The sequence below is a fragment of the Octopus sinensis genome, linkage group LG5, assembly GCF_006345805.1.
Source record: "Octopus sinensis linkage group LG5, ASM634580v1, whole genome shotgun sequence".
Taxonomy (NCBI): Eukaryota; Metazoa; Mollusca; class Cephalopoda; order Octopoda; family Octopodidae; genus Octopus; species Octopus sinensis.
Genome location: NC_043001.1, coordinates 29539966 through 29567829, shown reverse-complemented (window position 1 = coordinate 29567829; position 27864 = coordinate 29539966). Strand labels below are relative to the sequence as shown.

Below are 27864 nucleotides of genomic sequence, written 5' to 3'. Positions count from 1 at the left end.
CCGACCTCAAACATTGTAGCGCTCACACATACACTGAGAATCAATAACAAATTATTAAAACTAGGAAAAAAAATTAAAAGTATGATATTCATGATTTCTAGATAAGTAAACAATGAAAATAACAATTTTTTGTCGTCATCTTTTTATTTATTAATTAATTTCTCTACTTTTTGTTTTTCAGAACAATTTCAATAAATTCAATAAAATCACTTATGAAGTAATAGGAGATGATAAGGCACCTGACTACCTCAGGATTGACTCTAACACTGGATCAGTATTTCTGAAACCTACAGCTGATTTAGTATCAACCAATATTATTAAGTTTGTGGTTAGTATTTGATATTTCTTCATAGAATAATGTAATGGAACAAATATAGCAAAAAACTGCAAAAGGCCCAAATAACGACAAAGATTTTTATTATATTAGACATGCTCTTAGTATATAGGAACTTTAACCTATTGTTCTATGCTTCAAGAATCATGGAAAATGTGTATCAACTAAAAAAAGAAGGGTGAGAGAATATGGATTGTTGAACTGCAAGAATATCAGGCAACTAGAGGTTTATATTTTGTCACTACTGCTGTATTAATGAGTTGATGAAGCTAGAAATAGCACCCAACTCTTTTGTAAATGTAATGTCTTAAAAAGGGAAGATGTGTTGACTAGACACAATGTAGTTCAAGATACATGGCGTCTGCAAAGAAAATAAGAGAAAAATGAAATGGCCATTGATTAACCATAGAAATGCTTAGTAGAGCTGACTTGGAGCTAAACAACAGCAATCACTGTAATGTGTCTGCAGCCAAGACACACAAGCTGCAATGCTTCTGCTCACCTAGTTCTAAGGAGGTATTATAGATCGGTATAATTCACAGCTGTAAGCAGTAGTGGATTGTAACATTTGTAACATTGATGTCTGCTATATTGTCTGACAATAGCAGAGTTTAATTCTTCATGCATGAAAAACCACCTGTAAGGGATTAACTAACATCTTATCATTTCTTATCTCTAACTTGTTTCAGTCATTGGACTGTGGCCATGCTGGAGTATTGCCATGAAGGGTTTTAGTCAAACAAATTGAAACCAGTACTTTTTTTTTTTTTTAAAGTCTGGTGCTTATTGTATTGGCCACTTTGCCAAACAGTAAAATTATAGGGTAGTAAACAAACCAACACCACTTGCAAGTGGTGAGTTGAGACAAACACAGACACAAACACATAAACACATATATACAGACATATATCCACACACACACACACACACACACACACATGTACGTATATGTATATATACACAGTAGGCTTCCACACAGTCTCCATCTACCAAGTTCACTCACAAGACGTTGGTCAGCCCCAAGCTATAGCAGAAGACACTTGCCCAAGGTGATGCACAGTGAGACTGAACCTGAAACCGTGTGATTGCAAAGTAAACTTCATTATTGCACTTATTTATATATAATAACTGGAGACAGGTACCAGTCCAATAGAATGAAAATGTTTGCGAAAGGATTTCATTAAAAGACAGTCAATGCTGATACTGCAACAAACATTAATAACTACAATTATTTCTCATGGCTTGAGAAATACATCAGGTATTATTTATCATAAAATGAAATCATATACTGAAATATTTACATTTTATGGTTTAAGAAACTGCTCAGGGTTAGCAAAAATGTTTGGTAGAAAATACGCATAAAAAGTGTTCATGCTTAATTAAACTGTCCACATTTGACAAAATTATAATTAATTTTATAATGATAATCATTATGTTTATTACATCAGCCAAAATGTTTTGCGATATTTGTCCTGCTCCTTTACATTTCAAGTTCAATTCTTTTCAATTTTTAAGGTCAGCTTTGCCTTTCATCATTTTAGGTTCAACAGCAGTTAAGTACTGGGAGGGGGTTGGGGGTCGATGTAATCAACTTGCCCTCCCTCCCTCAAAATTTCAGGCCTCATACCTCTTGTAGAAAGGATTATTATGAAGAGGGTGATAGATGGGAAGAATCGTTACCCCTTCTGAGAAAATATCTTACTGTATTTTTCCCAGCTCTTTAGAACATTGCTTTCATCTTCCAAGGCTGAGAAAATAAAATACTAATCAAGTACTGAAATCAAATCAACTGACCCTGTCCCTTCAAAATTGCTACCTTTAGGCCTAATTTACAAATTACTCTTATAATTATGAAGAAATGATTACTATAATTACTTCATTTATAAGTTGCTTGGCTTCTGGCTTCATACTGTTGCTTGATGGCATCGTCATGCATAGAGCCAACCAGATCCACCATTGTGGCAGTAGTCCTGTGTATGACCTTGTTGTGGCCAGGGGTTTCCATAGATCCAAAAGAGCATTACTGACTGGAGCTTTGCTCCCGGTAAGGTCAACCTAAGTGGGCTGGTCTCCTGGAGAGGTTCCAGACTAATGGTGATCCACGGTACTTCAGCTTATTGCCAAAATGGCAGTCCCCTCATCCGACTAATCTGCAGAGGATGAACAACCTACCCAGAAAAAAACGATCAACCTGTTACAACACTGACCTGAAGAAAATAGACTGCTCAACACATTTATAAGTATGAAAAATAAATGCTCTAATTTTGTCTAAATATCACAGTAACATATACTTATTTTTGCTGTAAGGCATCTTATGTTTTGTTGCTCAAATCCTAAATATAATGAAATTTGTAACGTACATGAAGAAACATGATTTTTCCTTTGTTTTAATTTTCAGTTAAGAGTTGTGGCCAAAGACGACGGAACACCACCTAAAAGTGCTACTGCAACAGCTATTATTTCAATTAAACGGAATTTCTTTTCACCAGTATTCACACAAGATCCTATCATCAAGACGATACAAAATAATGTTCCTGTTGGAACAGTTATTGAAACTGTCAAAGCCACAGACAGGGATACTACAGTAAGAATATATTTACATATATCATCATCATCATCATCATCATCATCATCGTTTAACGTCCATTTTCCATGCTAGCATGGGTTGGGCGGTTTGACCGGGGTCTGGGAAGCCAGGAGGCTGCCCCAGGCTCCAGTCTGATCTGGCAGTGTTTCTACAGCTGGATGCCCTTCCTAACGCCAACCACTCTGTGAGTGTAGTGGGTGCTTTTTACGTGCCACCGGCACAGGGGCCAGAGGAGGCTGGCAAACGGCCACGATTAGTTGGTGCTTTTACGTGTCACCATCATAGATGCCAGTCAGGTGGCGCTGGCATCTGCCATGTTCGGACGGTGCTTTTTACGTGTCACTGGCACGGGTATCTTAACTACAATTTCCATTTGATTTTTATTTTGATGTGTGCTAAAATCCTATTTTCTCTCTTTTTATTCTAATATTTAGCAGTAATGGTTAGATTATGCTTCATTGATGAGTTCTGGTAAAACTTAAATATGAGGTAGTATCAAAAAGTTCTGTAGGGTGCCAACAGATGGCAGCACAAAATTACATGTGTAGTGGGAGCTAACAGTGATCTTCATGGAGCAGTGTGCCAATTGACATCACTGGGTATACTTCCCAAGTTGTGAAATTTGTGTTTTTGTGATCACATGTATGTTGTAGTCCATGTTTTTTGTCATGGACTGGAAGTTGGAACAAAGAGCCAACGTGAAGTTTTGCATTATAAAGCCTTCCCCAGAGACATTGAGCTTGCTTTGGCAAGATTATGATGACAAGGCAATGGGTTGTATGCAATGTTTTTGAATGGCATGGGTGCTTCAAAAGTGGAAGAATGCCCCTGGAAGATCTTCCACAAGTGTCACCCTTGGAAATGCAGAGAAAATTCATCATCTCCAATGAGGATCATTGGAGGATAATCAACAATGTTTTGAAGTGTTTGGGAGAAAACAGAGAAAATGACTGGATTGGTGAAGTGCACAGAATTGGATTCTTCATGACAAAAGAGATTTAGCACCTGCAAACTTCCATAATGAGGAAGAGGTCGAAGTCCGCAGGTGCTAAATCTAACAAATGGAGTGGGTGTGGAAGTGATACCATATTGTTTTTTGGTGAGAAACGACATCCAGACCAGATTCCAAAAGTGGCAGGAATGCTGGGACCAGTGTATTGCTGTTCAAGTTGACAATTTCAAAGGAGATGATGTTAAAACTTTGGTAAATAGGCGGTAAGAAGTTTGTTTTTTCAACCACATGGTTCCGGGTTCAGTCCCACTGTGTGGCATCTTAGGCAAGTGTCTTCTACTATATCCTCATGCTGACCAAAGCCTTGTGAGTGGATTTAGCAGACAGATACCGAAAGAAGTCCATCGTATATATATATATATATATATATATATATATATATATATATATGTATGTATATATATTTGTGTGTGTGTGTCTGTATTTGTCCCGCCACCATCGCTTGACAACCGATGTTGGTGTGTTCATGTCCTCGTGACTTAGCAGTTCAGCAAAAGAGACCGATAGAATAAGTATTAAGCTTACAAAGAATAAGTCCTGGGATCGATTTATTCGACTAAAGGCAGTGCTCCAGTATGGCTGCAGTCAAATGACTGAAACAAGTAAAAGAGCAAAAGAGTAAAAAAGGTTATTTTTTATCAAACATAACTAGTCTGGGAACTTTTTGATACAACCTCATATATCTCATAATACCAATCATCTAATTCATGCCTTGCTACATTCAATTTAATGACATACTATATTAAGTATCTTGGTACCTACATTACTATGTATATCTTAGTTTTCCTCACCAAGAATTTTTTCTCACAGTTTCATCTTCTCCATCTCTGGCCAACTGTTTAAAGTCACAAAGCTGATGTTGCTAATGTTGTTATCTTCAACATCGTCATCTCCCCCATTCTTCTTCTTCTTCTTCTTCTTCTTCTCCCTCCTCTTTTACTTCCTCCTCCTCCTCTCCCTCCTCTTCCACTTCTTCTTCTTCTCTTCTTCTTCTCCCTCCTCTTCTACTTCTTCTTCCTCCTCCTCCTCTCCCTCCTCTTTACTTCCTCTTCTACTTCCACTTCCTCCTCCTTCTCTCTCTCCTCTTTTAATTCCTATTCTTCCTCCTTCTCTCCCTCCTCTTCTACTTCTTCCTCCTTCTCTCCCTCCTCTTCTACTTCTTCCTCCTTCTCTCCCTCCTCTTCTACTTCTTCCTCCTCCTCCACCTCTTCCTCCTCTTCTACTTCCTCCTCCTCCTCCTCCTCTTCTACTTCTTCCTCCTCTTCCTCCTCATCTACTTCTTCCTCGTCCTCCTCCGCCTCCTCCGCCTCCTCCTCCTCCTCTCCTCTTCTACTTCCTCTTCTACTTCCACTTCCTCCTCCTCCTCCTCCTCTTCTAATTCCTCTTCCACTTCCACTTCCTCCTCCTCCTCCTCTTCTACTTCTTCTTCCTCCTCCTCCTCTTCTTCTTCTTCTCCTCCTCCTCCTCCTCTTCTACTTCTTCCTCCTCTTCCTCCTCATCTACTTCTTCCTCGTCCTCCTCCGCCTCCTCCGCCTCCTCCTCCTCCTCTTCTACTTCCTCTTCTACTTCCACTTCCTCCTCCTCCTCCTCTTCTAATTCCTCTTCCACTTCCACTTCCTCCTCCTGCTCCTCTTATTCTTCCTCTTCTTCCTCCTCTTCTACTTCTTCCTCCTCCTCCTCTTCTTCTTCTTCTTCTTCTTCTTTTTCTTCTTCTACATCCAGCTAAATATTTTGCATTAGAAAGCATCTCACAGTTCGAATCTGCTTACACATGGCGTCACTGGAGGATCTGCATAGCCCCCCCACACCCTGCCAAAAAATGCTTTCCTTATAATTTCTAGTGACTCTGGATTTAAGGGGAACTGATTCAGTTGACACTTTAGCCCCATCTCTATAAATGTGTAGCCAATGCTAAAGTTAGAAATCAATATCATTGGCAGCTCACCTTACTAAGGTGTCAGGTGATGCCCATGGGGGTGCTTGGCTTTTCCAATGCCTTAGCCTCACCATCACTTGCAGTAATGCCACAGACGTGCTGACATGCTTCCGTAGGTTCCATTGAACCTTGTGGTATGCAACCAATTGAAGTACTTGGTGTTGTATTGATGTTTAATCTTGTTTTTCTTTTTCTTTCTCCCCCCTCCCTTTTTTTTGCTTTTTTCCTTTACTTTGCCTTTCTTTTGTAAAATATATTTCTGTTCATATTTTGAATAAAATTAAATATTTTGTTTAGCAAATTTTACACACAGACACACACACAAATATATATGTTAAAAGTTAATCAGTTTGAATAAAATTATATATTTTGTTTTGAAAATTTTACACACAGACACACACACACACATATATATATATGTTAAAAGTGAATCAGTTGGTTATTTTAATTTTCTTAATATTACACAGGCACCAAACAATGTTATCAGCTATGAAATATATGGAGAACAGTCTGCTTTACAGTATTTCTTCATCAATCCGAACACTGGAGCAGTTAGTCTAATCAAGTCCTTGGTTAATGGTCCTAATCAATTTGATGTAAGTTAGTTTTTGTTTTGAGGTTTTGTTTTTGTCTATGTATGACTGTGTATGTACAAGTATGTATGTGTGTAGAGGCACACAGCCTAGTGGTTAGAGCAGCGGATTCGCAGTCGAGGGATCACAGATTTGAATCTCAGACCGGGCAATGTGTGTGTTTATGAGCAAAACACCTAAGCTCCACGTGGTTACAGCAGAAGGTAATGGTGAAATTTTGCTGACTCTTTTGCCACAACTTTTCTCACTCTTTCCTCCTACATTTTGCAGCTCACCTGTGACGGACCGGCGTCCTGTCCAGGTGGGGAACCTACACACCAAGGAAACCAGGAAACCGGTCTGGGAATTGAAACCATGATCCTCCGACTGCGAGTCCACTGCCCTAATCACTGTGCCATTGCACCTCCACTAATGAATGTTCCTTCTCGAGCCATGCCAGGCTCATAAGATCTGGTTTCCCAGTTTTGATGATGTGTAAATTCCCCACCTGGATGGGACGCTGGTCCGTCACAGGATTACCTATTTTTGCCAGCTGAGTGGACTGGAGCAATGTGAAATGTAGTGTTTTGCTCAAGAACACAACACATCACCCAGCCCAGGAATCGAGACCACAACCATACGATCATGAGTTCAACACCCTAACCACTAAGCCACGTGCCACCACAAATCCTAAATTAATGTTTTAAAATGTTTATAAATCTGTATATAAATAGTTTTCAAAATGAATAAGTATATGATTTATTCATATAAATATTTTTCTAGCTTTTAAAAGCTAGATCTTCATCATCCCTGCACTTGTGTTTACATGTGTGGTAAGCAGACATTATATTTCTCAAAGTTAGATGTCTTTTGTAGACCTTTTCCTTATTTCAACTCCTCTTGCAATCTTTCAGGTAAAAATCAGGGCGAAAGATGCTGGCATGCCATCTTTGGCTGATACCATGACTCTACAAGTAACAGTTATTAAAAGTTCTGGACCAGCTGACTTTACCCAACGGAATTATAACATTACCATTGATGAAGCATTCCCTATCACATCAATGGTCCTTAATGTACAAATAAACTCACCAGTAAGTAATTGTTCTTCAATTGTTTTGTTTCTGTTTTCTTTTTATTTTGTTATTTTGTTGTTTATAAATATTGGTTGGTACTTGGTTGCAGAGACAGTTGAGTACAACCTGGCATTAATACTTGGGATACAAGGCTTTTCTGTGAAGTTTACAAGTCAATGGCAGAACCTCTTTCATGTTCATTAAACTTGCCAAAAATTGTAATCAAATCTCAGTGTTGCCTTTAAAAAAAGAATGATGTATTGTATGAGATAAACTCTGCTTTTAAAGAAGGGGTGGCCATGGTGAGGATGCCTTTGGGTATATTTGACTAAGACTGACCAAGACTAAACAACAGCAAACAAAACTAACTAACACTGAACTTCACTGAAATGAAAATGACCTTTACAAAGTATGTTCATTAGAGAAGGAAGAATATGTAATAAATGCTATGTGCTGAGTGAAAGAAGGCCAAAGCTGTTTGCCTCTTCCTTTATTAAACAAGCTATGATTTAAAGCATTCCAGCAATGCTCATATTGCCTTTTTAAATGTATTTTGCTGAGGCAAAGATGACTGTGGAAAAATTTGTAGTAAAAGTAAAAGGAAAATCCGGAAAAAAGTAAAGTTGTAATTTGGAATGTTGGATCTGTTCAATGATATGACACAGGATAAAACCAAATTTTGAAACAACAACATAATAATAATGAGCTTATTGTATTCAGTACTACAATGCATTTTAATAGGTTAGAAGAGGGAGCAGAAAGCAACAATAAGTTAAGCAAAGGAAGATAACAATGATAGCCAAAAGTACATATAAAAGAACCATAAAGGGGAAATTGTACATAGACACAGCAGTGTTGGGCAATTTTAGGAAACATGGAATTTTTAAAAGATAGTCTCCTTAGAGCTAACAACTGACACAATTTATTCCATGCTTTAACAATTCTGGACATGAAAAATGTTTTCAAAAGTCATGGTTGATGCACTGTTTTTGGGTTTTTTTTTCACTTTATAAAGGCATATATAAGGAAGAGGACGAGAAACTGAATTCAAAATGCTGACCAAAGTTGTTGGAAATTCAGTAGATAATCTTGTCTGCTTCTATAATACCAAGTTGATTGCAAGAGGAAGCAAGACATTCAAGCAAGACATTTAAGATATAGTAAATAACTGACAGAGAATAGTTGTCTAATTGTATGTTTTCTAATTGTATGTCTCTGGACAGCTTCCAGTAGATTGATATTCTGAACAAGATAGGGGTTCTAGACAGGAGATGCAAACGGAAACTGTGAGTGTATCATAACAAAATACAGCTATAGTTATATATGGTTATGGTATATCTATATGGTGATGGACACAATAAAAATAAGCCATTTAATACAACTCATGTGAGATGACCTCTTCATCATCATCATCATCATTATTTAACGTCCACTTTCCATGCTAGCTTGGGTTGGACGATTTGACTGAGGACAGGTGAACCAGATAGCTTCACCAGTCTCCAATCTGATCTGGCAGAGTTTCTACAGCTTGATGCCTTTCCTAACGCCGACCACTCCAAGAGTGTAGTGGGTGTTTTTACGTGTCACAGGCAGCAGGGTCAGTCTAGTGGTACTGGCAACAGCCATGCTCAAATGGTGTTTTTTATGTGCCACCTGCATAGGAGTCAGTCCAGCGACACTGGCAACAACCACGCTCGAACGTTTTGTTCATGTGCCAGTAAGGCGATGCTGGTAATGATCACGCTGAAATGGTGCTTTTTACGTGCCACTGGCACAGAAGCCAGACAGCTGATCTGGCAGGGATCCCACTCAGATGGTGCTGTTAGCGCTCCACTGGCACAGGTGCCAGTCATCGAATTTGAACTTCTATCATAATTTTATGTAAGAATCATTTGATAAGTTATGTTTCAAATTTCAACTTAAAAGTTCAAATATTTTTGCAACTTTCATCCAGATACCAGGACACATTTTTTTGTTATTGGGAAAGAATTGTAAATGTGTTAGAAGTCATGAAAGTGTATCCATATAACCAAAATATTTTAATTTTATAAATTACTAATTTAATCTTAAGCCATAGGCACAGCAGTGGGTGTGTGGTTAAGAAGCTTGCTTCCCAATCACATGGTTTTTGGGTTCAGTTCCACTGCATGGCACTGAGGGCAAGTGCCTTCTGCTATAGTCCAGGCCAATCAAAGCCTACTAAGTGGAATTGGTAGAAACTAAAAGAAGTCCATTGTGTGTATATATATATATATATATATATATATATATATATATATATATATATGTGTGTGTGTGTGTGTGTGTGTGTGTGTGGTGTGTGTGTGTGTGTGTGTGTGTGTGTTTATCTTTATATATATATATAGGTATGTTGATGCAAACAGGAAGGAAAAATGGAACTAAAAATATGAGTATATGTATATTTTTATCAATATTTAGCAGAAGTAACTGAGTGACTCAAGGTCTGAGAGTTTCGGGTATTGGCACTTACCAAAACTGGATACAGGTGGAACACCTGTGAGTTTATATAGCTGATGATAAATATATTTCGCTCTGGATCATTCCAGATCAAATTTTAAAATCCTAATAATGTCATGTGGATAATTCAATAAGCAAATACATAGATAAATAAATAAAGAAATAAGAGAGAAGAAAAGAAAGAAACCTTGTGTGTATCATCACACATGCACACACACACACACACACTCACATGCACACGCATGCATGTGCACACACACATGTGCGCACACATACACACACAAAAAATCCCGCATAAATTTTGCACATAAATATCTATCTTTATATATATGCCCCGTGTTTAAGCTGATGCAATTGAATTCTCTTAATTACATTTATAATGAATTATAGTAAATTACATGATTTTGTTTTATTGTTTTAGATGCAATACACCTACAAATTAGTTGGTTATGTACCTGGTACAGAATATTTTGGAATTGTAGAAAATGCTGGTTCAATATTTGTTAGAAAGGACCTGAAATCTGATACTTTGAATTCACCCACTTACACAGTAAGAGAATTACAGCATTTGCTTTGCTTTGCATGTTTTTCTTATCATACTATCATTACCTTCTTGGTCTCCTGTCTTTTTACTTTCTCAACTTTTTGTGGTTAACCCTATACATGTTTGTTTTCAGTGTCAGCAACAGTTGACATTGAATATGATAAAATCTGTAGTGAATTTTCTATAACAAATTTAATTGAAATTCTAAGAAATATTTTAGCAATGCTTGCATTTACTCTGTTATAGCTTACTAGCTGACCATTGTGTCTTGCCCCAGTCCCAGTTTGATTGCTTTTCTGATTCTATGAAATGGATACATTCCATTGACCAGACAGTTCATTTGTTTATCAGCATCCTCTGGAATGCAGGCTCAGCATGCTTTGGCTGTTAATGTACAAATATACACTGAGGTAGTGCCGTCTGATTTTTCTGGACAGTAAGCATGTTTGGTCTCTGTTTGTAAGATATGTTTTCCTGCGGCTCATTTCCTTGGTGGATCAGCAGTCATGGGTCAAACTATGATCAAGATTGGATTGAATGCCTTACACTTGGAATGTTGTTAAATGTTCACTGCACTCTAATAGAGCTGGAAATTCGACTTTAGCAATAGATATGGAGAACTAGTAGCAGGTAAGTGTGATGAGTTCTTGGGAAAAATTTAGGCTGAGGATGAACTAGGTGACCTGTTTCAAAAGACTTTCTGAACAGATAGAACTTTGGATGATTTTCTAAATTTCTTGACCTGGTAATGCTACTGAGGGGTACTATCTGTTTAAGATAAACTCTACAGTCGTGGACATTCCACCTGGTGGACTGTTCAAGATGTACACAGAGTGATGAAACCATACTTCATGCACTCATGCAGTGTCCAAGCTTTGCTGACTTGTGGAGTAATGACAAACAGTTGTTGTCACATGCAGGGTGAATCCATCTATCAACTGAATCCATTGTGGGGATTACGTCACTACTCACCTTTAACAAAGAGAGGTTGGTGATTATTTTCTGTCTAGTGGCCTTGATGAAAGAATTTGTATTGACAACAAGTCTGAAAACATTAAGAACAGACACCTTCTTTGGCTCATTTCAAAAAAATATACTGGTAACTTTCAATGCTAAACTTTTGAAATGCCACTGAAATTTTGGTGCCAGTTAATCTCTAAAAGAATTCTATCACAAATTTTACTTTGGCTGCTAAAATTATGCATGATAATTTGACTTCACTTGTTAATTTTAGCTATATCATTTGTGATTTCCTTTACTCATGATTCACTGCAATCACGTTCAACATAATGGTGTACAAAGGCATTTGCATGTTTCCAGTAATTTCCCATATCAGTATAAATCTGTTTTATCCTCAAAAACTGGGATTTTAAATTTGACTTAATTATATGATGGTGGTGAAAGTAAATGTGGGATGACATGGGCTTGCAAAATAACTGTCACTATTCTGCCTCTTGAAAACAACATTTGCATCCCAAAACTCAATGTTAGATTTTGAAAAACTAGACATAAATTTTATGTTGGACTTAAAGCCATAGTTTTTTGTGTAACAGTCACAGAAATGCAAGAAGTTAGCTAAACTGTCCTGTAATCCTTCCCTGACAAAAAAAGACCTTGTCAATGAACTGTAACCAGAGTATTGGATCATGACCATGCAGGGGTCTCAATTAATTGTGTTTTGAATTTCATCATGAAGACATTAGTGAAATTAACTGCCATGGGGGTGTCCATGGTTCAACCCCTCGGCTGGTGGTAAAAACTTTGTCCAGACTTCATTATGCTACTTTCTAACACAAAATTCAATAATTTACAGAGAAAATTAGATGGAATACTTTTGTTTGATCATTCCTGAAAGGCATTCATGCACGCTTCCATTCCCACATTGTGGTCAGTAATGGAGCATAGTGAAGAAACACTTATGGTTACCAAAAAACAGTTGTTAATTTTGGATACAAAATCAAAAGTATCCTGAATGTAGGAACTCGATTTTTTTGCTACAGGGAGTGGAAAGCCATCCAGCCATTCCAAAATTTTGGCTGTATAACATTCATATCTGCTGCAAACTGGGCACATTGGAAGAAATTTTTGAACCTTTTGTTTATTTTGGGGAGATCATAGAATACAATGTTCTTTGTTCTGATCTTAAATAGTCAAGCATATTTTAATCTTGAAACATTTCTATATTGTTGTTTTCATCATTGTCATCATCATCATCATCATTATGTTATGCCTATTTTCCCATGCTGGCATAGTTTATTTTTTAAAATCTTTCAGTTATTGGTTGAGGCTTCCCAAAACTCAACAAAGAAAAGTGCAACAGTTTTTATAACCGTGAGAAGAAATTTAAATGCACCAATTTTCCAGTCACAAAATTATTTTAAGAGTGTGCAAGAGTCAGAAAACCTTGGTCAGATAATCCTTACAGTATCAGCCACAGATTTGGACAATGTAAGTTTTATTTTATTTTGAATTATGTTATTAAATATGATGGTTTAAAATTTCCTAACCATACACTTACATATCTATATGCATACACTCACACCAGCATAAGTAATATCATGAATTCTTGCATTAATTTTATCAAATGAATATTAATTTGTTTGATCAACTGGACAACCTACTCATTGAATTAGTGTTTAACTCCCTACCACCATTCCACAAACAGATGTACTCATGTAGAGCCAGCATAACACAGAATAATAAAACTGGCTCTTCCGATTACAAGCACAATTCATCTATTGGGATTTTTCATAGTTTCCACTCAGTTTCACTCACAGGGTGGAGCCTAGGATGCCATACAGTAGGACTGGACCTGGGGTTTCATGTTTGTTAAGTGAACTTCTTAAACAGTTAACCATGCCAGCATGCAGATACACTCCCTCACACCTTCACACCCCTCTACCCCCACTGCCACCTGCACACCCCCATACCCCACCCCCCACACTGATACTAAACCTCCTGAAATAACTACTTAATATAAATAGTCATTACGTTCTGGTTCAAGTTCCACCAAAGTAGACTTTGCCGTTTATCATTTCAGGGTCAATAAAATAAGTACCAGTTGAGCACTGGGGTCGATGTAATCGATTTATACCCTCCCCAGAAATTTCTAGCCTTGTGCCAAAATTTGAAATAAATATGTATAGCAATTGACAAATTGTCTGTCCAGTTATTCCTCATAATTGCATAGTATAACTTAATTGACTTGTGTAGCAGATTTAATTCTTCATCTGATTTGACATCACCTCCAGGCTTTTAGGCACTTTTTGTGGGGCCCACTCTGTTGCAAGAAGTTGGGCCAGCTCTCTCGTTTTGGGTCACTTTCTTCCCTTCTTCCTGTAGCACAACATAGATTACCAGTAACCAAGGCAAAACAAATATTGCTGTAAGGCAGGCTATTTTTTTTTCGTTATCACAACTTCTTTATTTTCTTTCTTTTGTAGTTTTGCTCTCCTAAGAATTTTGCCTGCAGGGCAACTGCCCCTAGGGTCCAATACACTCTACACCATTGTCTTCCTCTTTGGACTATGCATAAAAACTTATTAATGCCAGAGACAGATTACATATAGTAATAATTAAACTAAAGAATAGCTTATTGTTTTATTTTACTTTCTACATCACACTACTGAATGTACCATCTATTTGTAATAAAGTTATTGCATTGATCTAATAGGAATGTTATATGAAAATTCATTAAATATTGTATGATTTATAAAATATTTCCTTTGATTGTATTCTTTACAGGATGTCTTGAAATATAGTCTCTCAAAAACCGTCACTCCAAGTTTCAAAGCAGAGGAATTTTTCTTTGTTAATTTCATTACTGGTGAGATTAGCTTAATTAAAAGTCTTCGTGGTATTAGTGAGACTCAGATTACGGTAAGAAGTTAACAATATACATTTATATTATGATTCTTAGAAATTAAAAATAAAGTGTATATGTTTATTTATTGATATTTCTTGCCTTTTAAGAAAAGTATGGGTTTTACTAATATGCTTTTATCATACACAAATTCTGCTTTAGTATGTTCATATTCAATGAAGATCATGAGTGGTCTTTAACTTGCACAATACCATTCCACTTTTTGAAATATCCTTTCCAGATTTCTTATTAAGGTTTATTATAATCAGATTTTGACACTTTATATGTAGTTTTAAGTTTTACTTTTTAATTAACATCCAACAAATTTTATTGACCAATACAATTATAATAGACTTAAAATAATTACAAATTCAAAATTTATTTCACTGAAGTTATGTTGTAAAACGGTCTTTAAAAAGAAAACTATGATAAATCAATAGCTTTTTCAAAACCTTGCTAAATCTTTTAATGTCAAAGTATACAGTATACTAAAAACATATCAAAGTATAACTACTAGGTATTCTTCTGTATAACCTTCATCTTAATTCTCTTATACTTAAAAGATCTAATTATCAATGGAATATCAATTTTTATCAGAGATAACTGAACCATGATCATACAGCTGTTGTTTATTACACTCCAGGAAATTATTGAGGGCAAAATCATCAGCCCAACATCACGAAAGAACTTTGATTCTTTTTCTTTTATCAAAGAACAAGTTCATAAAAAATCTACTTGCCTATAACCCCAAAGCTAACATAAATATCCACCTATTGGATTTACAGCCACTACCTCCTTCTAACAGAGATCCATTGTCAAACTATTAACATCCAGTATTTCCTGCTATTACTACAATGGCTTTGAATTCTGTAAAAATGTCAGCTCTATACCACTCTTAAATCTATTCAATATATTTCATTTATTTTTTTCTTTTTCTCTTCATACAGTAGCTTTGTTTCCTATGCTAAACAGCAACAACTCAAATTAAACAGAAAACGTTTAACTTCATTCACTTTTTCCAATTCCGTTGTTATAACCATGGACATTGCTTATACACATCACTACTCTCTTTTTTTAATCACTAGCTGCTTCTTCTAATGTGTCATTTTAAGAGGCACTTATAAATATATACTCTTTACCAAACAACCACTCATATAAGCTACACCAGCATGAAATATTAAAAATACAAGATACTTTTACATTTTCATTACAAAAGCTAATTCTGTAAGGAAAAATTAAATACTTTTGAATTCTGTTTTATACATTTCAATTTGTTTTCATATAAATTTTAATTTCTATTATAATTTGTTAATTATTTGTTACTTATTTGTTATAATTTGTAATTAGATTTTATTTATGCACACATTATTCAGTTTGAAGTGACTGCTAGTGACCAGAGAATTCCAGAAAAAACTGCTACAGCTACAGTGAGAATAGACATTATTAAAAGCGCCTTCTCTCCAGAATTCCTTAATACACCTTATTCTGCAGTTATTGACGAAAATACTTCTCAGGGTAGCACTATTTTCACCGGAGTCACAGCACGGGATAAAGATCAGCGTGTGAGTTCCTTTCTCTCATTCTAATTAATGTTGCATTTCCTCCAGATATACATAAGTCCAGTTATCTTCCACTCATCAGAAAATTGTGTTCATATTCTATTTTGATAAAGTATAACAATCTTGAGTCCTTAGCCAAATAAAGTCAATTTTTCATAATGACATAAAGGCAAATTAATTTAATAAAATTTTTAGTCATATAATATAATAATATAATATAATAAAATTATTGTATACAGTGCTCAGGTGCACCACAACTTGTCAGAAAGTGCATATAAAGTACATGCAGTAATGTAGAAATGTCTGGAAAGTGAACATGCTTGTGTGTGTATGGAGGGGAGAAAATCAAGTGTAGTGTTGGTGAATCTCAGGAAGCATGGAAGTTTTGAAGGATGCAGTGCTCCGACAACTAACAACCGATGCATTGGTTCCAGAGTTCTGACTCCACCTATAAATGTATTCATTTTAACTACTCATAATTACTATTAGGTATGTTAAATCACTGAGCAAGATGCAAACAGTAGCAATACAGAATCATAACATATAATTGCCAACCAAGTGTGGCGTCCTATACAGGACAGTGCTATTGGCAATTATATGTTACAATTACTATTAGTTTTCAGCAGTTGACAGAGTTACCTAACTTTAAAACATTTGAGCTATAATTATGCGCAAAGAAATTATTGATTATTTTTATTAGCTTATTTAAGGGTAAAGGGTCTGTTTGATGGAAGACATTAAATTTTCTTATAAGTTCATGCACTGCATGTAAAAAAATAAATGCGCCCTTTTAAAGCCTAGTCAGGTTCATGGGCCCGGTTTCCTGGTTTTTATGGTGTATGTGTACCCCAGCTGGATGAGACGCCAGTCCATTACAGCATTACTCATTTTTGCTAGCTGAGTGGACTGGAGCAACGTGAAATGGAGTGTTTTGCTCAAGAACACAATGCATCGCCTGGTCCAGGAATCGAAACCACAATCTTACGATCATGGTGCTGACACCCTGACCACTAAGCCAAGTGCCTCCACATGCACTGCATATAGATTATATAAATTTCAATAATTCTGTGACAGTGTTCAGGTATTAAAATTGCTTGCATACAATAATATTGCTTAGATGTAAATAATCCTTAAGGCTTTCCCAAGCTTTCAAGTTTGTTGCATTCTTCCCATATTGAGAAGAATCATGATTTAATAACAACAGGCAAAATAGGTACCCAATGTAATCTCATCTCTCATGGAGCCGTTAGTAGTATTAAAAATTCAGCACATGCATTTCTCTGAATATTAGATTAGTTGAACTTCATTTTATATTTATTATTCTGTATTATTTCAATATAGTAAAAGAAAAAAGTTTTGTGAGAAGTAAGATGTAAAAAGTTGTGCAGTATTGATATGTAAAGAACAAATAATAATAAAAGTGTGCAACTGACATCACAAAAGCTATATATTACCTTCACTCCTGATTAAATATAGCTTGTGTGATATTTAGGGATGTTGTATTTTGAAATTCCTTGACTGATAAAGTATAAGGATCTCTTCTCAGTCTTGCTTGTACTGTCCAAAGGAATGTGACAGTATGGCATTTGATACTCGTTCATCATCATCGTTTAACGTCCACTTTCCATGCTAGCATGGGTTGGACGGTTCAACTGGGGTCTGGGAAGCCCGAAGACTGCACCAGGCCAGTCAGATCTGGCAGTGTTTCTACAGCTGGATGCCCTTCCTAACGCCAACCACTCTGTGAGTGTAGTGGGTGCTTTTTATGTGCCACCGACACAGGTGCCAGATGAGGCTGGTGAACGGCCACGCTCGGATGGTGTTTTTTATGTGCCACCGACACAGGTGCCAGACGAGCCTGGCGAACGGCCACGCTCGGATGGTGTTTTTTATGTGACACCAACACAGGTGCCAGACGAGGCTGTAAATTATTATTTAAGCATTCATGATAAATAAATAAATAATAATGTATAGTTATACTAAATATAACAATCAAGATATTACTCCTATTAATATAACGTTCTCTGTTTCCACAGCAAAATTTGAAATTTGAAATTCAAGGCTATGGAGTGGCAACCTATATATTCTCTGTGAACACAAATGGTCATATAATTCTGAAAAATTCTAATTTACTACGTAATATACAACAAGATAAATATACAGTAAGTATTCCTGTTATCATCTGTTCATTTTGTCATTTTTTCTCACAGTTTTTGCTGTTGAATATTTTAAATTTTAACTGTTTATTTTTTATTTGAAGTATGTGTATTACTACTGAGTATCTTAAGAATGAATATATATATATATATATATATATATATATATATACGCTTAAGAATTTGACATGCATTAGAATTTTTAGTCGATTGTATATACCTTCTTGATAGGCCATTCTATGTCTGTATTTTTATTCACATATATATTTTTTACCTTCTGTGTTTTTTTATATATATATACTTTATATGTTTAAGGGCCATGGTAATATTTATGTATGATCAAATGTTTGGAGGCGTGGTGTTATATATAGCATCATTGACTCAAAATTGATGTTTGTTCTCTGATCAATGTGTTATATATATATATTACCATTTAACACAATATATACATGCAGCTGACTATATTCTGAATAGACAAGAAGTAAAAAGTGTTTGACACAAAAATAATTCCTTCTTCCCCCAAAAATAGACCCCGCCCCCGAAAAAAAAAACACACATACAGCTGATCATATCCTGAATAGAAAGAGAAAAAGGATCCTCACATGTTGGCTGACACTTCTAAGAATGATTCTATGCTCATTTATTTGTTTGTTTATTAATTTTGGATTTCTCTTTGTTACCAGATACTTCTTGCTGTTTATGATGAAGCATTCCCAGATGACAAAACTACAACAAATATGACTATCCGGGTGACGAAAAATTCAAGTGGACCTAAATTTACTCAAAGTATATACAGAAGAAATATTACTATGTCTCATTCACTTGGTCAAGTGATAATTCAAGTTACTGCAATAGACAGTGATGGAGTAAGTTATTTTCTTAATTCCTGTTGTTACCAGTGATGATGACATTTTATTTCGAAAACCAGCAACAAAAAATCCCTCATCTATGTATTTTCATTGATTAAAGCCACTAGTATTGTCGTATATATATTAATATACAAGGCTTTCACTCTATACATGCCAGCTCAACTTGATTCATCTTTATTAGTCGAAAGACACTTGCTGTTATTTTCTTGTTGTTTGTATTTGTAATTGTTTTCCATTTCTTTTGTCTTTGTTGTCGTACACATTCGCTTGCTTTCTCCTAAAAAATTTAATGCTCTTAGCTTAGTTTCTGGGGGCAGCCAGATTTCAACAGTCTCAAGTGTAACTGCCCAAAACTGTAAGGATAACTTGGTAAGTTGACTGATGAGAGGAACTTGCAAATGACCCATCCCTGTTTTTCCCTGTTCATCTTTTTATTGTTTTTCCTGTCCGTCTTTGCATTGTTCATCTGTCAGGATATTTTATTACTGTCTGTTGTGTTCTTGTTCCATTTTTTGGATATATATGTAGTATATATATATATATATATACATATATTTAATTTCCTTATTTTTATTTTTACTTAGGATCTACCATATTATAATATTTCTGGATTAGCAAATAATGATTATTTCATCACCAGTGATGATGGAAAGATATATTTAAAGAAAGCATTGACATCTACTCAAGTTACAAATTCAGTGAGTATGACATATGAAATTTGAAATTTACTCATTTTACTCATTGGTTGTTTATCCATGTTTGCACAGGTCAGATAAACATATCCTGCTGCAATTAGCATGTAATAGCAGCAGGATATCTTCATTATGTTTTTATATCTATTTCTGCTTTGTATCTCTAAATTTTTATCAATCTACCATCATTGTGTATATATCTCTCTCTATATAAACGGCAGTTTGTCTGTGCGTTTTCTGTGTGTCTGTTTTCTCGTACCCTCACTCTGACCACGGCTTTCAACCGATTCTGATGAAACTTGACACACACGTAGCCCAATGTCATAATTCAAAACTAACGCAGCGAAAATTTTGAAAAGTTCCCCCAGTTCTGAAAAAAATCGATAAATTCGACATGGGGTCGAGAATCAGAAACCCAAACCACAGACCGTCTAGGGGACGCAACTCCACCTTTTTTAACTCTCAAAAAAATTTACCATCATTTTTTTTCCATTTTTTTGCTATTTTTTGGCTATAACTCTCTAAAAATGCTTTATAGTTATTTCCCTTACAAACCCGAGCAACGCCGGGCGATACTGCTAGTATATATATATTATACAATGAGAAATAAATTTCAGCTCAAATTGTAATTCGTTTTTATGAAAAGAATGGATTACTACACTGTTGGATAAAATACCTGGTAATAGCCCCTTTCATTCTGAGTTCAAATACTGTTGAGGGTGACTTTGGTTTCATTCTTCTGGATTTGATAAAATATGAGTCAAGAGCTAGGATCAGTATATTGGTTTTCTGAAAGCATCCTTACTCAGGATAAATTTCTATGAAAGTAAAATGCTCTCAGCATTCTTCCAAATAGCAATACATTATTTACATTTGGTAGAAAATTAACTCCAGGGGAAAATTACCAAATGTTAAAAATGAATTGTTATTTGGAAGAATGCTGAGAGCACTTTATTTTCATAGAAATTTATCCTGAGTAAGCATGCTTTCAGAAAACCAAACATTCCACAAATGATAACTTTTTCAATCACATAATCAAACTACTAAGTCTTCAGGAGTTTTGCATTCATTTCTCTAGTTGATGAGGCTCTAACCCAGGCATGTTGAACCTCTAACCCACAGGTGAAATTTTTTCTGCATTTAAATTTGAAATTAATTACTGGCAATGTCATTACAATTCTATATTAACAAAAGTGGATAAATGAATTTGTAAAATGAAAGATACATTATTTTTCTCAGAACAGATGTCCCCCACAGGCACTTAAAAACCACCTCTAGTACTTAAAACGTTCCTATATCTCTGATCTAACCGTATGCAATATAAGGTGTAACAAAGCTACAGACTTTGCCATGAATACAACAATAGCAGAAGACAACTGGCCAGTATTGAGTAGACATCTCTTATGTCATAGACTATCCTTAAGGAAACAGTCAATGTATGTATGTATGTATGTATGTATGTATGTATGTATGTGTGTGTGAGAATATGTGTGGGTGTGCACACATGTGTGCGTGTAAATGTAAACAAACAAATATTTGTTCTTTTATCAGTAGCGTCAAAAATGTGTGTTGTATGATACAAATAAAATGATATTTTTTCGAATGCAGAGTTGCCATTAGAACAGCAGAAATATGGGTAAATTACCCTTACAAAGTGTTCAAAAAAATATCATCTTATTTGTTTGTACAGTACACATTTTTGATGCTTCTAATAAAAGAACGAATATCTGTTTGTTTACATTTACACACACATGGTTGGTCCATAAAGCTAAAGTATTTAATGTCTAAATTTGGCAGAGACGTTATCAGTGGGCACTTTAGCTTAATGGTAAAGCATTTGTTGAAGTCTTTGAGTGTTGTGGGTTTGAGTCCTTTGGCTGGTTGTTTACAAATTTTTTTCGCTTGTAAGGATAATTTACTCAATATTCCTGCTATTCTAATGACAACTCCACATTAGAAAAAAAATTATCTTTTTATTTGTATATATATATATATATATATATAATATATATATATATATATATATATATATATATTAGGCCAACAGGTTTTGTAGTCTGATAGTAGGCCATAACGCCACACCCCTTATGGATGGGAAACCCAGGGTAATCCCATAAACTGGTCTCCCTCATTAAAATATTAACTGCTCTACATCCAATGCTGGTTTAACGATTAAGCAAAATAAGCATGTGCTAAGGGCATAAAGGGAAGGAGGGGGCACCACAGAAATGGTAAATGGTTTATGGCACAAAAGAAAGCACTTTACATTTGCTAAAATAATATTTGGGATGCCTTTATCTCTACTAAGTATAGATGCAAATCTGTTACCTAAGATTAATTTTGAGGATCTGATCAAAGACTTTGCAATTCAAAAAAGTAGGAGGAAACTTTTCAAATACAAATAAAGTGGAAGTATACAAAAACAAACATTATTTTCCCTCTTACTGTTTTGTTTCATTTTGAAAAATAAAAATTTATTTTATGGTTTGTTATTGTTTATATTTTGAATTACATAATCTTTTATGGGGGTACCAAAATCTTTTAACTGCTTAGGGCCTCGATAGGTCTTAATCCAACCCTGTTTGCATCTTGGAGTATACTCCTTCTCTGGATTTATGTTTTTACAAACGATATATCATATATATATATATAAATATTGGGTTAAAAACCTTTTTGGAGAGGAAGAGTTGAAGGCTGCCTGTGGGACTCAAATTCTCATCTTACGTAGGCAAGACACATTCTCATTCATTTTATATGTAAACACACACACACACACAGAAAGAGAGAGTGTGTGTGATGCAGTTATATGCATACAAACACGAGAGAGGAGTACTTGCTACAAAGCTCAAACAGTACAAAAAGATGATAAATAAGTTATAGTGACTGCATAGTTATAGTAACAAAGAAATAACATCTGACACACTATAAAAAGAACAAACAAGAAAAAATTCCAGGTTGTTTTAGTAATGTTTCAGCATTGAACAGGTTCTCTGTTTTGCTTCCACTTATATATATACACATAAGTGTATATCTTTGTGCATGTGTGTTTACATAAATTTGTTTGCATTTCTTTGTATGTGTTCCTCTGAAGATGTCTAAGGTTTATAATACTATTTAAATTGTATGCTTCAGTTCAGTGTAACTGCATGTGACAGGAGACAACCACCCAACTGCGACACGGCTTCAGTCAACATCTTTGTTTCTCAAGATAATGCACCAACATTTTTGAACACACCTTATAACACCAACATTAACAAATACCATGCCTTCAATAAGCTGGTCTTCTCTGCACGTGGCAATGATGCTGACAACCCTGTAAGTTTTAATTGGAATTTTTTTTTCTTTTATTTCTGTATTTTTCGTTTTTTTTTTGTTTTGCTTTTTTTTTGGTTTTACTTTTTTCCATAGTTTCATTTGTGGTCAGTGTCCTTCATACCAAATAAATGCAAAAACTATGATATCTAAATGCTATATATTTATGTATGTATGTATGTATGTATGTATGTATGAATGTACATATATATATGTGTATATGTTGTGTGGACGCCCCCAGACAAGGAAGTAGGCTAGCCCAATACGTTGATATAGAGGAAGAAGTCTAGATGTCGAAGAAGTAGAGAAGAATTGAGTTGAGTAGAAGGCATCCGAATGTGCGCCATAACAGTATATATATATATGTGTGTGTGTGTGTGTGTGTGTGTATATATATACATGAGAGGTATTGGTATCCAGAAGATCCAAGGTGGTAGGTAATGCTATGTAAGTGCTATGGAAGGTCCATAGTTAAACTCTCGGTTTGATAATGATATGAGTGAAGAGTCTAATACAGGTCTTGTACAAGCATGTATATGTTAAATAAAATGAGAAAACAAAGCCAAGACTAATTTTCTCTTAATAAATATCCTGAAAACTCCACACAGCCTTGGCTTTGCTGTCTCATTTTATTTAACAAATATATATGTGTATGTATGTATATATATATTTATATATATATCATCATCATCATCATTTAACGTCCGCTTTCCATGCTAGCATGGGTTGGACGGTTCAACTGGTGTCTGGGGAGCCCGAAGGCTGCACCAGGCCAGTCAGATCTGGCAGTGTTTCTACAGCTGGATGCCCTTCCTAACGCCAACCACTCCGAGAGTGTAGTGGGTGATTTTATGTGCCACCGACACAGGTGCCAGACGAGGCTGGCGAACGGCCATGCTCGGAAGGTGTTTTTATGTGCCACCAACACAGGTGCCAGACAAGGCTGGCAGACGACCACGCTCGGATGGTGTTTTTATGTGCCACCGACACAGGTGCCAGACGAGGCTGGCAGACGGCCACGCTCGGATGGTGTTTTTATGTGCCACCGACACAGGTGCCAGACAAGGCTAGCAGACGACCACGCTCGGATATAATATATATATATATATATGTATGTGTGTGTGTGTGTATGTTTATATATATATATATGTTACATGGAAAAATGTGAGCAAGAGAAAAAATATTCTTATGATTATAAACCTGGAAAATTACAGAAGTTATTACATTTGGAAAAGTTCAGGACAACTTATTACATGTGGTAAAGTTCAGAACAAGAAAAATTTTACTTAAAATATATATTTTACCCATATTTTACAATGGCAGTGCATCAGCATGGCCGCAGCTCTGAGCTGAAACTAAATTAAAAAAAAAATAAAAGATATATATATATATATATATATATTTCCTTATTTCTTTGCAGGTTACATTGAATTATGAAATTATTGGATTTTATCCTGCAAGAGAGGTTTTTACAATTCTTCCAAGTGGTGACGTCTATCTAAAACAATCTTTAAATTCTACCACTTTGAAGTATCCTGTTTATTATGTAAGTAACCAGTATTAATATAAACCATATGTTCATCAGCTTAAAAACAAAACCTGTGATAATCAAGTAGCAAATCATCATCATCATCATCATTATCATCATTTAACATCTGTTGTCCATGTTGGCATGGGTTGGACGGTTTGACCAGGCTAGCATGCTGGAAGGCTGCACCAGACTCCAGCCGAATTTTGCATGATTTTCTACATCTTGATGCCCTTCCTAACACCAACCACTCCAAGTGTAATGGGTGCTTTAATGTGCCACCGGCACAGGTGCCATTTGTGTGCACTGGGGTGCTTTTCCATGCCACCAGCATGGGTACCAATTTGCATGACACTGGTATCTGCCACAACTGTGATATTGCTTGGCTTGATGGGTCTTCTTCTCAAGCACGACATAATGCTAAAGGTCTTAGTCATTGCCTCTGTGAAGTCCAACTCTCAAAAGGAACTCAGCCACTTTGCCTCTATGAGACCTGACACTTGAAAGGAACTCGGTCACTTTGCCTCCATCAGGCCCAATGCTCAAAAGGTGTTTTTTACATGCCACCAGCTTGAGTGCACTTGGCTTGACAGGTCCTCTCAAGCACAGTACACCACCAAAGGTTTCAGTCACCAGTCATTGCTTCTGTGAGGCTCAAAGTTTGAAGGTCATGCTTCACCACCTTGTTCCATGTCTTCCTGAATCTACCTCTTCCACAGTTAGAGATTGGCACTTCTTTACACAGCTGTCCTTGTCCATATACATCACATGACCACACCAGTATAGTTGTCTCTCTTGCACAGCACATCTGATGCCTCTTATGCTTAATTTTTCTCTCAAGATGTTTATACTCTGTCAAACATGCATACTGGCATTGCTCATGCAGCAAAACATACTGGCTTCATTTCTTTCAAGCTTACACATGTCCTTGGCTATCACAGCCCATGTTTCACTGCTATGCAGCATAGCTGTTTGCATACAGGTATCAAACAATCTGCCTTTCACTCTGAGAGAGAGGTCCTTTGTAGCCAGCAGGGGCAGGAACTCTCTGAAGTTTGCCCAGCCTAATCTTATTCTTACAGTTACACTCTAGGAGCATCCACCTCCACTACTGTCTTGGTCATCTAGATAATAGAAGCTATCTACTACCTCTAGCTTGCACACCTGGCAGTTGATGGAGTCTATTTTCTGCCCATTTGCACCATTTATTGTATCTGTGCATCTTCTGGATAGGAAAGCTATTTTCCCTGTTAACCTTCCCCTGATATTACTGCACCTTTAATGCATCCAAAGCTTACACTGGGTGCATCTTATAGAGTTTCTATCTATAACTTTTCTACAGATTGAACAGGGTCATCTACCTGAAGGGATTTGTGATTTGTCTGCCTTCCTACTTACTAAGACTTTGGTTTTTGCTAGGTTAACTCTAAAACCCTTTGATTCTAGACCTTGCTTCCATACCTGGAACTTCGCTAGTTCAGGTAGTGATTCAGCTATAGGAGCAAAGGCCATCAGCATAGAGGAGCTCCCAGGGGCTTCATGTCTTGAATTCCTCTGTTACTGCCTGGAGGTCTATGATGAACAAGAGGCTAAGCTCCATTCCTTGGTGAACCCCTACTTGTACCCTGAATTCTTCACTGTACTCATTACCCACCCTCATTTTACTGGTAGCATCCTTGTACATAGCTTGTACAGCTCTCACCAACCACTCATCTATCCCAAGTTTTTGCATTGACTACCAGATAAGGGATCAAGGGACCCTGTCTAAGGCTTTCTCCAAGTCAACAGAGGCCAAATATAGAGGTTTATCTTAGGCTATGTATTTCTTCTGCAGCTGTCTCATCAGAAATATAGCATCAGTGGTGCTTCTCCCTAGCACAAAACCACACTGCAACTCATCTAGACTCTCTCCTTAATTAGCTGGGCTATGACTCTCTCTGTAACTTTCATCACCTGATCCAGCAATTTGATATCTTTGTAAGGCATCACCATTACCCTTGTAGCAGCCAAAATGTATAGTATTAAATATCCATCACAGCTGACCTCATCAATCGGTTTCACATAAATAATACAATGGAGTGTTAGGTAACAAACTGATTATATACCTTTGCACTCATCAGAGTTAGCTGATATGGAAGGGAATATGGCAGCATCTCTCTATTGTCCTCTATTGTCCATTATATTCTTTATGCAAAACCAGTTGGTTAGACAACTCATGCACTTATGTGTGTGTGTGTGCATGTATTATATGTATATTATATATGCATATATATTGTATTTGTTAGCATGTGTGTATATTTGTTGTTACCTGCAAGAACTGGCTGACATTTAATATCAGTGGAAGCCTGGGGGTTTTAGTTTCTACACAGTTTTCTCTCTCTCTCTCTCTCTCTCTCTATATATATATATATATATCTTATCTGTCTGTCTGTCTATCTATCTGTCAAATTCTTATTCCTCACTTTCTTGCTTGTTAACTTATACTAATTTTTCTATATCATCATGAATGTGATGAGAGTGGCTGTTGAATTAACTGAAATGTGAGAGCCTCAGAAAAAATACCTTACAGTATTTCTTTTTGGCTCTTTAGGTTATAAAATCAAAATCCTACCAAAATCAACTTTGTCTTTCATCAGTCTGGAGTTGATAAACAAAAGCATCAGTCCAATATTAGAATCAATGCAACCATATAGCCCCTGCCTCCTAAAATTGCTGGCTTCGTGGCTGAATTAGAAGCAATTATTATAGCCAGGTCTCTTTTAGACTGTAAACTATTAAGCTGTAAGTTAGTATCAGAATCTAATATTGATCAAAACAACTAAAACAGTTTAACCTTTTTGTTACTGTATTTATTTTGAGATACTCTGTGTTTCTTTCAATTACTTTAAATATAACAAAGAATTTAGTAAAATAACCTAGATATCATTCAGTTAGTGTTAGGAGCATAAATTGTGACTAAGGTTTGGTGCAAGATTTTAATTCAAAACTTGTGTAAACAAGACTTTTGTACACAGAGCCAGAGCCGGTTTCAGCCGGGTTGATAAGGAAAAGGTTAACATTGTCCAGAAATACAACACAAACTTTTCTTAGGTTTAAGCTCAGAAATGTACGTTGTGTAGTCCAAAGTTTTTAATAGAATGGACATTCTGCTTCATAATAATCTAATATTGCTATTCAAATTATAGCATAAACATTACCAGGGTTTGACTGTTTAGTTAAGAAGCTTGCTTTGCAACCACAAGGTTTTGGATTTGGTTCCTCTGCAAGACACTTTGTGCAAGTGTCTTCTACTACAGCACTGAACTGACTGATCCTTGTGAGTGAATTCAGTTGACAAAATCTGTGTGGAA

General features: G+C 36.0%; 1 protein-coding gene across 1 annotated transcript in view; it reads left to right on the top strand.

Moving 5' to 3' along the window:
- Positions 1-27864, top strand: part of LOC115211772 — a 412137-nt gene that overhangs the window by 276893 nt on the left and 107380 nt on the right. Inside the window, exons 93-105 of the mRNA XM_036503112.1 lie at positions 182-328; positions 2733-2918; positions 6337-6465; positions 7356-7532; positions 10414-10542; positions 12811-12984; positions 14281-14415; positions 15772-15960; positions 17994-18119; positions 18797-18979; positions 19567-19680; positions 22807-22989; positions 24407-24532. Coding sequence (XP_036359005.1) covers positions 182-328; positions 2733-2918; positions 6337-6465; positions 7356-7532; positions 10414-10542; positions 12811-12984; positions 14281-14415; positions 15772-15960; positions 17994-18119; positions 18797-18979; positions 19567-19680; positions 22807-22989; positions 24407-24532 — 1998 coding nt within the window. The remainder of the gene's footprint in view (positions 1-181; positions 329-2732; positions 2919-6336; positions 6466-7355; positions 7533-10413; positions 10543-12810; positions 12985-14280; positions 14416-15771; positions 15961-17993; positions 18120-18796; positions 18980-19566; positions 19681-22806; positions 22990-24406; positions 24533-27864) is intronic.